Here is an 18,768-nt window from a genome sequence, read left to right as displayed (position 1 = left end):
CCCGAGTTGCAAATTTTTAGGGGTGGCAAAATCTAGCTGAATGATGGAAAGAGGGGTGGCAAAATTAGAGCTGACCCCTCCTATAATAATGTGTGGCTGCAGCCCTAACCTATAGTTCAACTAGGTACGACAAATTTTATAGATAATTTAAGTGGGTGGGGAGGTGGGTGTAGACACCTTAGGTTTAAAATAAGTAAAAAATAGACCTCCAAGTTCCAACTACCATGTCTCAATTAAGAAACTCGAAAATTTGTTTATAATTATTTAGTATCATGATTCGTGACTATGGGACCAATGGGACTATGGACTATGGGACCCAACTATGGGACTAATCTTTCGTGGTGCCCTTACTGAATTGTATTTTTTGGTGCTATATTTTCTTTTTATTTTATTGGTATAATTTTTATAATATTTCATTCTTACGCTTTCATCAAAATAATGCTTTATTTTTTAAATTATTTATTTATAAGAGTTAATGAGTTATAATAGATACAGTTATATGTCTGTATGTTTCATACACGCAAAAATAAAATATATATAGTTATATACTTATATAGGTAGTATTGTAGTAATGGTAGTATAAATGTAAAAGTAGTAGGTACCAACACTAATAAACAAACATAAAGTCGCAATATTGGTAATATAATATATATATATAGGTGAATACATTTATTTTCTTACCGAAATTGGAACAAAATCATTTGAACTCATATTATTTAATTTCTGTTTTGTATCAGCAATTCCTAATACATTTAGACTTCAGTCATAACTATTTAACAAGATACCCAAGTTATTATGTATTTACATGCAATATCAATAAATTATGTATAATATTTTACAAAAGAACAAATAACTAATAAGTACGTTTTAACAGTGTCGGTTTGGCCCATCCGGCTACCCGGCAATCGCTGGGGGGACCTGGACGTTTTATATATTAGGGGCCCATATCTAAATGGAAAAGAATATTAAGTTAACTTGCGATATTTATAAATATTATGAATGTAAGAAACCTTTTTTTGTTTTTTGTAAGAGGACCCTTGTAAAATACTGTACCGTCTGTACCGAAGGCCCAAACATAAGCCAGACCGACACTGAGTTTTAACTTTTAAACGTTTATTTAAAGGTATACGAATCCAACATTCCAAAATCCGTCATTATTTGCAACTTCTACCGCATTTGTGGCTTATAAAGGTTATAATATTATAACTGTCTGCATAAAACAATAATATTTGTATAATATTTATAATCTTTTTAACGATACAATAATTTTTTTTTAAATATAAACTCCAAACTAGTAAATAGCCAAAATAAATTAATTTACATATTATGTTTTATATATTATATGATACGACCAATGGGGGGGGGATGGTCCCTGTGCTCCCCCTTGGATACGTCACTGGTTCTTGGGTATACTACAACATAAAAATGTGTCATAACTCATAAGTGATTGACATTCAGATGACGCAGCACCACAGCCTTTACTGTTACTGTTCAATAGATTGCCATGTTATTAATTCTTTGAAGGTAATGTATATTGTGTAGACAATATTCTTTGATCACAATTAATTATTAATTTGGATTTTTAAATGTGAAAATTAAATTTAATCACATTTTCATTAAGTAACTTTATTAGGAAAATGTATGGTCATATTAACCTTAAACTAAAATAAAATTTTAATTTTTTTTTATTCTTCAAGATTGGGTTTCAATAGATTCAATTGAAACTTTACTATCAACCTGAAAATTCCCTTTTAGTAATGATAAGTATTTTCAATCAATTAGATAGAAGGTAACTAAACAAGGCACTTGATAATACAAGGATAAACAAATAAAGAAAAAATTCATGCAATTTTAAACTATTGTTCTGAAATTATATGTTATGCAATTAAATTTACAACACTTTGATTAGTTTGATTTCTGTTCTACCTATTCATTGCACACTAAACTTAAAATATACAGGAATTATTAACTGCAAATCAGTAATTTACTGTTATTTAATTTCTGAACATCTTTTAATTATGTGATGATTAAATGCTATGTAGAGTTAATAATCAATGGTTATACAATATGATTGATGTTAAATATAACGCATATAATAACTTAATAAATATTAAGATTGGACTAATGGATAGCCTGTATATTTGTTTAATATTTAGTAATACTAACATATTTACAAAAATATACATTTTTCTGGAGTCAAATGTCCACTTTCAGTAATAAAACAAAAACAGACTGGTGGCAAAATATGTATAAGTTTCTTATAAAAATTTAAAAATAGTAGGCATGAAGAAAATGAATCATTCTTCAAACATGTGTTATATCAACAAGTAAAATAGTAATACAATTTTAAACAATAGACGTTAGCATTTAATTATTGACTGAGATAAGCCTTCTGTATTCTACAAACCAGTTTATAATTAAGCGCATAATTCTGTATTTCATTAAATGCATTTGGCTAGGAATAAATTTGATTTAGTATCCATAATGGATAAAATGGATAAATACTCATTAACAATTAAAATAATTTTTGACATTAAATTGTCAAGGTTTTTGCCAAATTAAATTCTTTAAATAAGATAATTTAGCTTCTGGTTCAGTCATAAACATGGAATTCCATATAGATTTTTTAATCCATATCACTCTATATCCAAGTATTTCCAAGTGTCTTTGCTTCAATCTAGAAAGGCCTCTCATTTCATTATCAGTCTTTCTCAAATCTTTTTCATTCAGAAGAAGCAAAATCAACCTAGTAGAAAAAAATATTAAGTATAAGAGTTTGAATATTTAAAAAATTTAATCTTACTTCTCATTTGTATTGGTACTTTTCAACTGGTTTGTGTCATTTAGAATTAATTCGAAATCTAATTTGTATCCATATGGAGAAAAAGAGTTTGATTTCAGATAACCTTTATTTATAATTAATTGGTTTAATTTTTTTTCTACTTCCAAGTAAAATGAACCAGTATGTTTAGGAACTAAAAAATAAATAATTAAATAAATTATTATTTGTATAGTAATATTGAAATATACTTTTTAGTACCCAATGATTGAATTTCTTCACAATATTTAGTATGAAACCATGGTACATCAAATTCTGGATAATCAATACAAACAGCTCTATTTAATATCATTAATAATTGTCTTACTTTCAATGGATATGTAGCCTAAAAAATATATATATTTTTAAATTTTACTGTATTAAAGTGATAATTTAGATGTTAAATAATAGTATAAATATTTAAATACAATTAACCTTAGCATAACAGTTATTTAATTCATCGTCCAATTTTTCTAAAAACTCAACACTAAATAAATAATCTTTTATGGGTGTAGATAGGCTATAAAAATAACATAAAGCAAGTGAAGCTCTCATAAAATTTAAGCCAGACATTTTAAATTTATCCCTAAAAATAAAAAAATATTATTAAATTAAGTGTAAAATAGTAAATAATATTAACTTTATTACCTATTAATGATTTCAGTTGCATAAGGTAGAAATTCTATAAATTGTTCACTATTAACCCCGTACAAAAAAAATAGTGTTAATATTTTTTCTACATTTTCAGCTAATAAATATTTGTGATTTTTTATGAAATACTCCAAGCATTTGTCTAACAGCTCAGCATCATACCAATCGGATGTAACTAAATTATAAGTAAGTTCTCTTATAGTCCTAGATGAAAAATCTTCAGATGTATAGTTTTTATACCTGTAAAATATTTAGTTATTAAACATTTAAAAACTAATTTTATCAAAAAAAAAAAAAAATACTTTAGGTATTGTTACTTTATTTACCTTTCAAGTATTTTATAAAAAAGTCTCGGTTCTTTAACATTATATCGATGGTTATATCCACGATACAAGGAATTTAGTTGACTTATACTTAAATTGGGTTCTTGATTTAGTATATCTAAACTTCTTTTATTAAGTGCAGTACATAACCTCACCTTAAAAATAATTTTAAAATTATTGAATTACACTGAAATATAAATGAATAAAGTAATTCAAAATCAATGTTGATCTTAAAAAACATAAGTAATTAATAATTATGTTTTCAAAAAATTTTATATTCAATTCAGTGTTCTATAATTTTCTTAAGATAATGTAGTATATGTTAATATACACAAACATTATATAACCTACATATATATATGATCTATATGAATTGCCATAAAATGCAACAAATAATGTACCAATTGCCCTCAATAAATTTCAGGTTTGTGTACTAATTGAAATCATTGCAATTTTACTGATTTTTTAAAATTCTAGGTTATAACTGTATTATTAATCATGAAATTGAATAATTTATGAATTTACTATTTAGATATAAATTAACTTTAATATATATTATATTTTTAGGAAGAATTATTAATTTATGTTTTATTTTTGAGAAAAACAGTTTTTAGAAGACTATTTTTGAAGTTCAACAATAATCGAAATCAAGTATATTTTTGTGAGAAAAATTCTGAAATCTATAATATTTAGGAATAAAGGAAATAAATACAAATATTTATTACCTTTGTTTCAAATATTGACAATATCCAATAGCCATCAACAACAACATATGAAAAACCATGTAAATTAAATATTATGTTCCTGAAAGTAGGAAAAAAATCAATTAAGAACAAATTTTTATCTTGAATAATAGTTATTAAAAAATAGTGTATTACATATTGCACCTATAAGCTTTTATTTATTTTAGTATTTTAGACTTAAGTATATTTATAAATAATATAATTTTTGATTTCAAACAGAAAAAATGTATTGAATGCAATTGGTACAAAAAAGGAATTTAATTTATACTACAAATTAATATAAAATAAATAAACACAACTTACATATTGATCTAAGAACATTGGCAATGCTGTTTTATTTTTTCGATTTATAAATGCTGTATTCAGACCTTTACTAACAATGTAACAATCATAAATATTATATTGACCAACAGTATCTAATACTTTTTTAACCATTACTTCAGGTATTTCATACCCAATGTTTTTATTAGGGTAACTTATAAAAAATGAAAATATTTTAGTAAATTTGGATGGAATTATCGCTGATACTCCGTGATCTAATTCTTCAGTTAACCAATTGATCATTTGATTTTCAAATTTATAATGTCTGTATGTTCCAGACATATTGTTATTAAAGTTCATGTACCTATATAAAACAATAATTATCAAATTTTCTAAGCTAATAAAATATGAAAACAATAATAATAATTTAAATATAATTAATTTCTCCACCCATTTTAATCTGATCATGCTACTAAGGTATATAAAAGAAATATGTTAACCTGTTACATATTCGTAAAAGTTTATGATTTTCACGAATTGAAGGTTTCCCAGATATTAGCCAATCCAATACACTTGACCAATATGCATTACAAATTTCTAAATCAGATGTCTTTAGATTTCTAATAATATTGAACAGAGGTCCAATGCATAAGTGAGAAAAGCTATTGTTTAACAAAAATTGTTTTCTTAGTAAAGATTCTATTTGTTTTCGTTGAGATGCAGAAGAAGATGGTACTATACAAGATAATAATCGAAGAACAGTGATATCAGTATCATCATCTGCTTTAGATAGCCATTTAGATGTCTCGTTGTGTATTTCTTCAAATAACTCATATGGTTCTGATTGTTTCACAATAATCTTAAACAATATTAAAAAAAAATTAAATTGAAAAACAACTAAAAAGCAATATTAGAACATGAATTTAGATTGAATAAATGATCAAAATTATTTCATACCATTTGTAGTTGTATCATATCATAAAGTGCTATTTGTTTAATAGCACCTACTAAACTGAGCAATAAAGATCTAGAGAGATTAGTATTTTGATTAATCCAGTAAGGACTATTTATCAATCTCAGCACTTTCACTATACATTTAATTTTTTCATCGTGTTGAGGTTTGTTCAATAAATTGCATTTAATTTTTGAAATAAAATTATCCATGACAGATTTATTTAAAAACCATGGTAAATTATACAAACATATGGAAATATGTTTAATATCTTCATAAGTGTCACATAATTCTAAGATAACAAATAAACAAAGTCATAAATGAAATGAAATAATTGTTTTTAAAGTTAGGTTATATATGTATATAAATATTACCCATTTTTTTTAAAACTATTGGCCAAATATCTTTTAGAATATACAGACCTAAAAGGTCTCTATGAGTCACAATTGTTACTATAAATCTGGATAGTATACAAGATTCTATTTCTTCTACAGGAGTAATCATTAATATTTTTTGCAGTTTATGTGATAGTTTTAAACTTACTGTAGAATTAATATCAACTCCTATTTTATGTAAGCACAATAAACTGTAAGATAAACATTGGATGTTCATGAACTCATAATGTTCTTCCATCAAATTTATCAAGTTCAAAAAATCATTATTTGTTAAAATGTTTTCAAAATTATATTCAGGAGTGATATCAGAATTTAAATTTTTTTCAAACATGCATAGTCTGTAATATATTATTTGAAGTTCTCTAACCATTGCTATAGCCATAGAAATATTTTTCCAATTCAATTTATTCTTGTTATTTTGCAACAAATCAAAAATCTCTTGTAAAGATTTACATTCACTTATTTTTATTGCTAGTATATCATTATTATCTTGTAGTATAGTACTTTTAATATCTCGCTTTTTTTCAATATCCTCAGAGTCACTATCAGTTTCATCTCCTCTAAAAGATTGAAAACAATATTTCCTATGAAATTGCTGAAGTGGGAATACTAATTTTAAAGCATTTATTTCATACAATTTAGTATAAACAGCATTATAATTTTTAGTTTTATATCTTGTTGTCATGTGAATAATTTTGGTAGTTATTTTTAAGTTTATACCAAACAGTTTGAATAATGTCATTTTTCCTATTAAAGAAAAAAAAACAAAATATATTCAACATTATATTGTAAATTGCATCTTGATCTTTCTAACCGCAATGGCAAAATGTAAATTTAAAATATATTTGATTTTATTACTACAAATCATTATTTTAAAGAGGTCAGATTAATTAACATGATTAGTCACGTTCATGTTTGTAAAATGTATTTTTCATACTTTAGAAATTATATAAAAAGTTAATTTGAATGTTTTGAGACCACGGTTAGTTTTCAAAATTTGTCAAAACATGTAGCTTTATACTTATTATTAAACATAAAAATATCAATACTTACTCATTTATGTATTTTTATATAACACATGATACAAATTAAAATAAAATATAATATTTAATATTTTTTTTTAAATTTAATTTCTTTTTATTAGTATTAACTAGTATATCTTTATTCTAGTTATTATTATACTATGAATATAATAATTATTTTTTACCAATATAAATTTTTAATTAATTTTGTGCTACAGTACTTAATTAGTTTACCAATCTTACTATTTAAATTTTAAAATTTTTAATGCATTTTAAATTTTAAATAATTTACTCTGTGTTTTAATCTTGTGATTACTGAATACTGATAAGAAGTCGTGACATGTGTTTGATAACAAAATTTGATAATGATCAATCGTACCAAGTTTTCAATAAAAATTGAAACTACTTTGTTATTTGATGACATCATCATGGTAAACGTCATCTCCGGTCATACTGAATGTATTTGAGATTCAATTTCATCTTATCAACAAATAATAGTTTCTCACTTTCTTGAGTTTCTCTGCTTAGTATATTATAGTACTTTTTATTCTTGTTATTGTGTAAGTTGTTACAAGTTTTAACTTTCAAGGTTTAAAATTCTATTAAAAAAAATAGTTTAATTTAACATATTATATTATTTATCATTTAATTAAGTTTCATTCAAAGAGTATTTTTGTTTTAAAATTATTTTACATTATTACCATTTATATTGACTAAAATAATTATTAATTATAAGTAACAGATCATTTATTATTTAATTGTTATTTGTATTTACTATAAATTATAATAAAATAAAATACTCAAAACTGTTGTAGTTACCACTTTTAAATAACAACATGTCTGAATTAAAAGTTAACAGTGAAGACATAGAAATTGTATTTCAACGGCTTAGAGCATTGCCAGCCAATAAAGTAAATATATCAAAAACATTACTATAAAATAAATAAAATAAAATTTAATAATATATAGAGTAAAAAATAAATTTTTAAACTACTTTAATATTTAATAAAAGTTTTCACTCAGCACTTTAATATGTATAATTTATTAGAATATGAGTTGATAACAAATTGTGTGTAATACGTTAGAATTTGATCATTGAGTGGTATTATAAAAATCTGATGATTTATATGTATGTGCATTATATATGTATTTAAATTTAATAATTATTTTGGTTAAACAATATTAAAATATATGTATAAAATTTAATGATTTCTACTCAAATAATTTATTTTATATTTGTACAAAATCTTTTATGGTTATTAAATGTTAACATTTTTATTTTATTTGATTAAATAGTTTCATAGATCTTATGATTACTGTTATTTCACATTGTTTGAAATTAGCAAAGTATGATGTTCAAAATTTATTTTTATCGATAATTAATTATTGTATAATACCTGTGTACCAGAAAACTTATAGTAGGTATTGATTAAGCATTGAGAACAATTAAATATTATGTACAATTAAGTTTTTATTATTCTTCAACTTTTAAAACAAGTATTAAATAATTCTGGATATTTACCACTCCAACATCATTGGGAACGAATGAATCTATAAAGTAATCAAAAATACAATTTCGTCCACACAACCATCCTTTTTATAATTGTGTCTCATAAAGATATGTTATCTTAATTAATTCACTCTCTAATTAATACTAATGTATTCTCAAATGGCACCAACTATGAACTTCTCAATTTACCTTACTGCGTGAAATCAAACAAAATATTTGTGACTAGACTTTTTTCAATTGTCAAGGAAATATGAAATCATTGTTTCTAGACTAAAGATTGAGCACACAAGTCTCAAATAGGTATTCAATTGCCAAAAAGGACACCAACATGCACTACATGTGGGGTTCACACTGGAATTAAACATATCTTCACTGAATGCTGTATATAAGCCAAGAACAGAAAAAATATCATGCTCTTTGAAATCATTCGGTTTGTTATTCAATCAAATTCATCATCCTCACTAATCTACATAACCCTCCCCAATTTATCATCTAATATTTAAGTAATTTTATTATTATGATTTGTGTATCATTATACTACTATGTTGTCTATAAGAATGTGATTTAATATTATCAATATAACCTAATGATCTATTAACTGCTGGTTTATTTAAAAAAAAAAAAAAGAAATAATGTTTAAATGTTTCAGACATGTTTTGACTGTAATTCAAAAAATCCAACATGGTCGAGTATAACATATGGTGTGTTTATATGTTTGGATTGTTCTGCAGTACATAGGAGTTTGGGAGTTCATTTAACTTTTGTGAGGTCTACTCAATTAGATACAAATTGGACATGGTTACAAATGCGGCAAATGCAATTAGGCGGAAATTCAAATGCTGTAATAATTACTTTAATTTGTATTTCTCAATACATTTAACATTGCATACTTATAGCTTATATGTGATATATTATAGACAGTTTTCTTCAGGCAACATAATTGCATGTCTAAAGATGCACAACAGAAATATAATTCCAGAGCTGCTCAATTATATAGAGATAAACTCTTACAAAGTGCTAAACAAGCAATGAAAACTTATGGAACACAGGTAATTTTTTATAAAAAATATTTTATAGTAAACTAGCTATGAAAGTATGAATTATAGTTTTGCATTAATTGTACAATAATGTTATATGTTATATTCATTGTACTTATTTTAAATATCCTACATTTCTGTCTGGTATATAATTCTACTTTACCTCAATAAATTGATGTTAAATATTTTAATCTACTTAAATTATACATGCATTTCAATACAAAAATCTGTTGCATGTTATTATATTATTAACACAAATATAATCATTATTTATATTCATGAAAGAATAGCCTATACATAACATGTTTGCAGTAATTTTATTCATTAATGTTTATATTTTATTCAGTTATTTTTGGACCAACCACACGAAACAATTGAAGTGAAGCCAATAGATTTTTTTGAACAACATACAACTAATGTTAATTCATTTAATGACAACTTAAGTAACAATTTTATGCCCTTTAAACAAGTATGAGTATTCATAATTCATAATAATCACTTATATTAATAAGTTTTAAAAAATAAATTATATTATTTTAGGATAATGGTGATACAACATTTCAAGGAGGCACTAAAATCTTAAATGATGCAGCTCAAAAATCAATAGATCATAAAACTTTATTAGGTGGTCGTCAAGCACATAGTAAAAGATCTGGTGTAAGTAAACAGTATATCCAAGAAGTCCCATTTTACATTTTTTTTCAAAGCAAATTTCTTTTGTAATTTAGATTTTAAATTTTCAAGATAAAATTAAATTAAAATATTAAAATAAACTAAAAAAATCAAATTGTGTAATTTGCATGTAATTTGCATTTAAATGTATTGATTTGGTATGGAGATACTTAGGGCTAAGAGATACTTCTGTAACATACTATACAACATAGTTATAAATTAACAATTTATTAAATACTAGTTAAGTAACAGTAAAATACTGATTACTTATTTTGTTATGTTCTGAAATTTGTTTCATCAATAATAGCTTCTAACAGACTTGAATTAAAATTATTCTTAATATACAACTAATATGTGGTAGTATATAATAAGAAAGTATTTACTGTATATATATATATAAAATATACATTTATTAAAAAAATATTTAAAGACATTTTTTTTTTAATATAAACAAATTAATGAGTTACTATTTAATATTTAGCGTTTATTACAAAGCATCGATATTCAAATGTTAATATTCTTAATACATTATATTACAATTCTTTAGTTTACATTTTATAAAATAGGCTATTAAAAAATTAAAAAAAAAAAAAAAAAAATCATTGTAAAATAAAATAAATATATTTGATTTTAGTTGGGAGGAAAAAGATTAGGCATGGGTGCTCAGAAAATACATGCTAATTTTGCTGATATAGAAAAAGAAGCAGAATTAGCTGATAAAATGAAATTTAGTGAACCAGAAAAAACAGTAAATACAGAAAAATCTAATGAAGACCAAGAAACTCAGGTATTTAAAACTGAATATATACATGTTTATAGTGACCAAACTTACAGTTTAAAAATTGGTTTTTGATTGACATAGATGTCATCAATGAGGTTAGCATATCATGATTTAAGTTTAAAGAAAAATAAAGAAGAGGAAAAATTAAAACAAATTGATCCTAAAAAAGCTGCTCAATTAGAAAGACTTGGTATGGGATTTACTTCAAAAAAGTATGTTTACTATTTACTATACGTAAACACGGGTTGTGTAAATGTTTAACTAATATTATTTTATTATTAGTATTGTTAGTCATTCAGCATTAAATGATATGACAGCACTAGATAAAGAAGTAAAAAAACAAACTACATTAGACCATAATGAAGATCAATTTTATGATTGTTTTGATGAAGATAAAACTCCTGAAATGATTTTAAAAATGATGAACAAGTAATATTTGTATATTTTTCTTGTAATAATGTTTTTAAATTAATTAATTTGTACCCTGATCTAGAATCTAAATTAATTGACTCTGTATGTTATATTAAATGATGAAACTATTTATAATTTAAAGCTATAGTTGATGGTAAATTATCATTCATTTTTATTCTTCATAATTTTAGTAAAAATTTAATATCTAAATAAATAGAATTATCTCCTCTTCACTGTTTAATTTGTTATTATTAGGAATGTGAATTAAATACATTTCCATGTTTATTTTGCTACATCATATAAGATAATGAATTCAGCCAATTTAATTTTTTTATTTTTTATTAATAATACCAATATAAACTCTATTTTTTTCTTAACTGATTAGGCTGTACAAATGTATATTATCCTAATCAATCTGGTTTAAATTATCAATAATGTTTATGTTTAAAATATAACTTTTATAGTTTTGATGAAACCATTTTATTTTTAGTTGAGTAATAAACAAGTTTTTATCTCATTTTAGTATTTTACCAAGTTGACTATTATTGTATTATTAGTATACATTAGTAAGATTAAAACTAAAATTATAAAAAAAAATAATAAACATTTACCAATAAATTTTAGTTTTTTTTGCAAATGTACCTATTTTATGAATTTTAAGATCATATTTTATAACTTTTTAATGCATTTAATTCACAGCCCTGTTTATAACCCTGATTTAATTAGATTTCTTTTTGTCGGGCAAAACTAGTTGATTGAGCACTTGATATCAATCACATTCACTATTTTTGTAATATATACTTTTGACATTCATAATTAACACTATATTTTTTATAGTTACAAAATTTTTACCTATAGAGCACAAAATTGGTTTTGAAATTACATAAAAACTCTTCAAATATATCAGTTAAAATTAATTAATTTTTTTTTTTACATTTTATTTATTTGAATAGACACCATCAAATTACCAGTGATGACTTTATGGACTTTGATGATTCTATTAAAAATTCAAAATCATCATATATACCATCCACTATTGATGTCATTAAAAATGATTGGGATAATATAAAACCAGCAAAAAAAGTAAACAAAGAAGTTGAAAATGATAATTGGGACTCTCTTAATGAAAGCTCTAATAGAAGACAAGGTAGAAATAATAGATTAACAAATGTAGTGTCAAAACCTACAGAAAATAATGAAGCTTTTAAAAAATTTGGTGGAGCTAAATCAATATCATCTACTCAATATTTTGGTGATAATCAAACACAAGTAAGTTATGTTCATATAACATATACAAATGTAGGAAAAATATTTGAATTGCTTCAGTGTGATTTTTGATGATTTTATCAAACTGCTTTAAGTATAATTAGGCACTACTAATTAAGTTTTTGGAATGTTATTTCCTTACCTATTAAATAAAGGTTTAAAAGAGAATTCTACTATTAATATATTTTATATAATATAAATAAAATAATTTAAAATATTATTTTATTTAACACAAATAAATAAAAATAAATATTATTAAGTAATAAACTTGAAATATATCAATTTAATATTATTATATAATTCAAGTTTTACTTTGAAATGCCTAATCTTTAAATCAATTATCTTCAAAATTATCATTTCAACCATCATCAAAATATTCCTAATCCCCATGAAAAATTAAAAAATAACAGGTAACAGTTCACTCAAAATTTGAACATTGTATTAGAATTGCTTTAAAATTCCTTCCCAATCTAACATCTATTATTAAATCTAATCTTACTGCTATATTTAATATTGAAATTAATCTGTTGTCAATAATAACTACATTATATAATATGGGAATAATCTTTCTATTTTATTAATTCCATATGATTATAATCAGTAATATCAAAAAAGCAAAATCATATAAAAATGTCTTTGTGTACAATGTTTGAAACTTTGAAGAACAAAAATTATTAGTTACTAAAAATTGTCTTTCCTTTGCTAAATGTATGTTATTGTATTGTATAATTTACGTGGTATTTATGTACTTACACAAAAAAGTATATATCTATTGAGTTTTGAATAAAATTATTGTAATATTTTCATCACGTGACTTAACTTTTAACTCTAAATTATATTTTTTAATTGTAGGCTGAGAAATCAAATCTTTCCCGTTTTGAAGGAAGTAATAGTATTTCGTCTGCTGAACTATTTGGCAGAGAAGAAATGACAGGTGTCAATTCTACATACCAACCGCCAGATTTAGATGATGTTAAAGAAAGTGTTAAACAAGGTGTGACAAAAGTAGCTGGTAAATTATCATCTCTGGCTAATGGCATGATGTCATCATTTCAGGTAAAGTAATAAACAACTTATATTTAAATTATTTATATATGTATAATGTTTATAACAACATATACATATAATTATGATAACATTTTATTACAAAATAATAATTAGTATGTGTTTTATTTGCAGGAAAAATACGGAGGTTATTAAAATTGTCGATGTATTGCATATAATAAGATATATCTAATAAAATATTTTTTAGTATCAATTTTATATAGATACATTTTGTATATATTTATTTCACATTATTATATTAGTAATTAAATCAATTTATTATATTGTTACAATAAACCATAAAGGTAGCATACTTATGTGTAAACAAAGTGTTAAAAAGTTAATGTTCAAAAATTTGTCACAGCATAATAATAAATGGTATTAATTTATATAAGAAATAATATGCATATTATTATTTAAAATATAATATTATCAAATTCTAAAAAATACATTCCTATCATTTAAATTGTTTAAATACATTTTAATTTTTAACACATTGTTTTTCATTACTTGAATTTCTAAATTCTCGCATAAGTACTCTTGCCAAACATTAATTTTATAGTATTATTTATATCAAGATTATAAATTATGGACTTCTAAAAAAATATACTTTTATTACAAAAATGATAGTTTTTCACTATTTATGTAATTATTAATTATACTAACATCCTTAATTAGTAACAAACTAAATCTTTCTTGACAATTGTATATTGAGAATACCTAACAGCTTAGCCTGTACTCCTTTGCAAAACTTTATTAAGTGATTTAATACTGTCATATTAAAAGTGCATTGTCTTCTGCTATTATCATTTATTACAACCTTATATAGTTATATTTAACATTCTTTAGTATGAATCAGCTCTTATTATGATGAGTATAAATACTATAATTATAGCAGGTAATAAATGCTAATAAAAAAAAACATAATATTAATAATAATATTATTATAGTAATTTGAATTGTAGCTTATAGACAGTGTTGGGAAGTAACTAAACCCTAAGTTTCAAGTTATTATAAAAATATTAATTTTGGTGAGATATATGATGTAAAATATGGGGTGTAGATGTAGTATTTTAAATTGTAGAGCAATAAAATTATCAAACTGAATGCTGACTGCTATTTGATTACAAAAGAATTGAATTCGATACATTTTAAAAACATTCTGTGAAAAATCATCGATGTATGAAAAATGTAATATATGTTATCAATTATCATAAGTATGTATGTTTTATGCACAAACTAAGATATATATCTTAGTTTGTGCCTACAACGATTCTGAAAGGAGACGACTTATCAGCCTAGGGTGTAATAGATAAAATATATTATGTATTTATGTTTTAAATTGGGTACTTTGTAAAAACGGCGGTTTATGTTTATTTAATGACCTGAATACCCCAAAACTTAATAGTTTACAGAAAATGTCAATTTAAATAACTGATGTATTTAAAGTTTCTACGATTAATAATTTTTAACTATACCAAATATCTAAATTTATTTAATAGTAAATCATTGTTTTACAAGTGATTTTTGTATTTCGGAAATATTTGAACTACGGATTAATTTTTTTAGACCAGAATCTAGAACTATAATGTAACGAATAATAATTAAATAACTACTAACCACGATTTAAAATATACTTATACTAGTTATAGTAATATCTTAAATCGTGCTACTAAGTAGTAAGTATTAAGTATTAACTACTAACTGAAGTCTGAATTGTGATGAAATAAAATAAAATTATCAATTAATTCGAATATTAGTTGTCCGTTATCATTTCTATGATCAATGATATAATTGATTGATAACATGTTACAATGCGTTTGTTATTCATGATTAAAATGGTCACACTGTACTTGTGATTATCGGTAGTCAGTACTAACCTCAAATATTCAATTTCAATTTTCAACACAACATTTCTACACAGGATCGTTCTTTTTGCTACAACAGTATTTACAGTTTACTTGTTGTGTCGATAGTTTCCATCCCGTTCTGCAAAAATGGTTGATGACAAGTAAGTAATATTTTTTATCCATGTTAATCCACTTAATATTATGCCGTATGCAAAATTCGATTATGATTTCTGATAAAGTGTTATTTAAACATTTATAATTTATCGATTGTTGTCCGTCGAAGATTGATGCAAACGAGAATTTCACCTTAATTATGTCTACTAGCAATATTCATATTAACTTTAATTTAATGTTTACAGTGCTCCAAAAAGGCTTCCGGCAGTGCCGGAGTCTGTACTCAAAAGACGTAAGGCCCGTACTGCGTTCAAACTCAAGTCTTTGAAGAAAGCTATTGAGGTAAGTAATATTTACATAAAACTAATTCCTTACTAATTTGAAATAATTTTATTTCATAACATATTTTATTGATTTAAATATAAATAATATTCTATAGATTCAATGTTTATATCCTAAATCGTTAACCTTTATCCATGGAGAGGATAATTATACTTAACAATATATCTTATTACATTCTATTCTATCTTATTATACTTACCTTTATTTATTTAATAATTATACAATTAAAAAGGCACTGATTTAACTAGTGATGAAAATAATCAAATGATTAGTTACTTATCTTATCAAACTTATAAGACTATTGAAATTTATATTATATACTTACAATGAATTTTTAACCATATTTGCAAATCAATTATTATTTTCATTTTGATCAAAATCAGTTAAATCTATCAAAATGTGTATTTTATTTTTATCTTAATTGTTTCATATAATATGATTCATAGTTTCTTAACTTATTCAAATCTATATTATTTCGTATATTTTAATTTTTTGTATATTAACATGTACTTACTTAAGTAATTTAAAGATATCTTAAACCTGTCTAATTATAATCATATAAAAGCTAATTTATTACCTAATTTTCTTTTTATACAATTAAATTCATACATTAAAATAAATACAATACATTTATACATTAAATTTGTAAAGAATTTGCGTTAAAGATTGTTGAAGAAAAATAATTATCTAATAGGTATTCGTGTGTTAATAAATTTTTATTCATACATTGAGTGGGTAGACTAATAAAAGTGTAAATGTTGTATTTTAATAACAATTATTGTTTTTATATTAAATCTAGGTTTAATTTATGTATTACTGACACTTGTTTTTTGTACTTCAAAATTAGCTGTTGGGTGTAAATTATTCTTTCAATACCTATTTTATTTAGTTGTTCAGATTGACATTTCCAATATTATTATTTTTTATTTAGGAACGTAAAGAACGCGTTAAAAAAACAAAAAAATACTTCAAACGCGCCGAAGCCTATGTAAAGGAGTTCAGAATGAAGGAAAGGGATGAAATTCGTTTAGCAAGGAATGCTAAGAAAGCTGGTGACTTTTATATTCCACCTGAGCCAAAATTAGCATTCATCATGCGTATTCGTGGGTATGTTTACATTTTTCAATCTAATTGATGGAATATACATTGTAATACATTTTTTATTACGATATTTTAGTGTGAATCAAGTAGCTCCTAAAGTGAAGAAAGTCTTACAACTCTTCAGATTACGCCAAATCAACAATGGAATTTTCATTAAATTAAACAAAGTAATAATACATTTAAATAAAAATACTATGTATTATTTGTTAACTTTTTTTTATTATTTTTATTAGGCAACATTAAATATGTTGAGAATTTGTGAACCATATGTGACTTGGGGATATCCCAACTTGAAGAGTGTAAGAGAATTGATTTACAAAAGAGGATTTGCCAAAATCAAGGGCCAACGTATTCCGATCACTAACAATGAAATGATCGAAAAGAAATTGGGAAAATATGGTATCATCTGCACGGAAGATTTAGTTCATTGTATATATAGGGCTGATCGTCGATTCAAGTATGCGATGAACTTCCTTTGGCCTTTCAAAGTAAGTGTAGAATTCCAATTACTTTTTTACTTATAATTGACGCATCCATGGTGTGACATCAATTTAGCTGTTGCCCCTTCCAAGTCGTCATATAGTAAATTATGAAATGATATGTTGTGTTTTCAATATTCTTATTGCTTAATAATATCTGCCTCATAAATAATAATTAAATTTAGAAAAATATGTTTATTATAAAACATTTTGATTAGTTGATGATTTATAAGTTTTATACCTTTATGATTAGATAAATTGGATAATAAGTATTATTAATAATGTGGATATTTACAGTTAGTAAATATCCTCTAATATATATTTTTATATTGGATCTTTATACTTAATTATTTTTCTAGTTAAACACCCCAACTGGAGGCTGGCGTAAGAAGACCAATCACTATGTTGAAGGTGGAGATTTTGGAAACCGTGAAGATACCATTAACAAGCTATTGAGAAAAATGGTTTAAATACATTAAATGTTTTACAAAAACTTTTTTTTTGATTTTTTTATTTTAATAATATTATGTTGTAACCTTCACATATTTTTTGGTAACCAAAGAAATATTATTTTTGCAAATTGTAATACAATTTAAGAGAATATTTCTTATCTATTATACACAAAATAATGATCGTGATAATCATCTAAAACATATCAATGATAAATTGATAAATATTCATTAATTCATTATTATGAGGTCTTATTAGCCAAACATATACTATGTTATGTAAATCTCAACCAAAATGAGATACGTATTAAGTGAGTATACTATTGAATAATATTACAAGTGTTAAATAATTGCTGAATAAAATAGTGTGGCTAGCTTTGTAGTGAATTAAATCAAATTATAGTATCGGAATATTCTAAAGCATTGATTCTATGAAAGTAAAATACTGAAATGTCTGCTAACTATAAAAAAAAAAGATAGTAATGGAAGTACATTAGGTTGTCTATCTAAAAGTCCTTTAGACTTATAGTACAAATACTTGATTAAA

General features: G+C 23.8%; 3 protein-coding genes across 5 annotated transcripts; 2 read left to right on the top strand and 1 right to left on the bottom strand.

Moving 5' to 3' along the window:
* Positions 1 to 2,110: 2,110 nt before the first annotated feature.
* LOC114131919 (FAST kinase domain-containing protein 1, mitochondrial) lies at positions 2,111 to 7,551 on the bottom strand. Of its 2 annotated transcripts, none has more exons than XM_050201298.1 (11): positions 7,458 to 7,551; positions 6,123 to 6,890; positions 5,754 to 6,040; positions 5,297 to 5,655; positions 4,839 to 5,160; positions 3,796 to 3,947; positions 3,467 to 3,709; positions 3,254 to 3,404; positions 3,041 to 3,164; positions 2,804 to 2,975; positions 2,111 to 2,746 (listed from the first exon to the last, which is right to left on the bottom strand). In XM_050201298.1, the coding sequence occupies exons 2-11, from the start codon at positions 6,883 to 6,885 to the stop codon at positions 2,542 to 2,544; spliced, it is 2,778 nt and encodes a 925-aa protein (XP_050057255.1). In that variant the 5' UTR covers positions 6,886 to 6,890; positions 7,458 to 7,551; the 3' UTR covers positions 2,111 to 2,541. The 2 variants fall into 2 exon arrangements, with proteins under 2 accessions (XP_050057255.1, XP_027853065.1); XM_027997264.2 differs by lacking the exon at positions 7,458 to 7,551 and adding an exon at positions 7,197 to 7,349.
* A 55-nt stretch (positions 7,552 to 7,606) lies between these two features.
* LOC114131743 (ADP-ribosylation factor GTPase-activating protein 2) lies at positions 7,607 to 14,105 on the top strand. 2 transcript variants are annotated; one of them, XM_027997047.2, is made up of 12 exons: positions 7,607 to 7,725; positions 7,981 to 8,076; positions 9,325 to 9,516; positions 9,593 to 9,724; positions 10,059 to 10,181; positions 10,253 to 10,369; positions 11,019 to 11,171; positions 11,247 to 11,377; positions 11,448 to 11,594; positions 12,530 to 12,845; positions 13,695 to 13,898; positions 14,022 to 14,105. In XM_027997047.2, the coding sequence occupies exons 2-12, from the start codon at positions 8,002 to 8,004 to the stop codon at positions 14,040 to 14,042; spliced, it is 1,611 nt and encodes a 536-aa protein (XP_027852848.1). In that variant the 5' UTR covers positions 7,607 to 7,725; positions 7,981 to 8,001; the 3' UTR covers positions 14,043 to 14,105. The 2 variants fall into 2 exon arrangements, with proteins under 2 accessions (XP_027852848.1, XP_050057258.1); XM_050201301.1 differs by lacking the exon at positions 7,607 to 7,725 and adding an exon at positions 7,755 to 7,900.
* A 1,630-nt stretch (positions 14,106 to 15,735) lies between these two features.
* LOC114131754 (60S ribosomal protein L7) lies at positions 15,736 to 18,266 on the top strand. Its single transcript, XM_027997057.2, has 6 exons — positions 15,736 to 15,897; positions 16,096 to 16,192; positions 17,124 to 17,299; positions 17,370 to 17,460; positions 17,527 to 17,781; positions 18,132 to 18,266. The coding sequence occupies exons 1-6, from the start codon at positions 15,884 to 15,886 to the stop codon at positions 18,240 to 18,242; spliced, it is 744 nt and encodes a 247-aa protein (XP_027852858.1). The 5' UTR covers positions 15,736 to 15,883; the 3' UTR covers positions 18,243 to 18,266.
* The last annotated feature ends 502 nt before the right edge of the window (positions 18,267 to 18,768 follow it).

Source organism: Aphis gossypii, chromosome 2 (assembly GCF_020184175.1).
Source record: "Aphis gossypii isolate Hap1 chromosome 2, ASM2018417v2, whole genome shotgun sequence".
Classification (NCBI taxonomy): Eukaryota; Metazoa; Arthropoda; class Insecta; order Hemiptera; family Aphididae; genus Aphis; species Aphis gossypii.
This window is presented reverse-complemented; position numbering and strand designations above follow the sequence as displayed.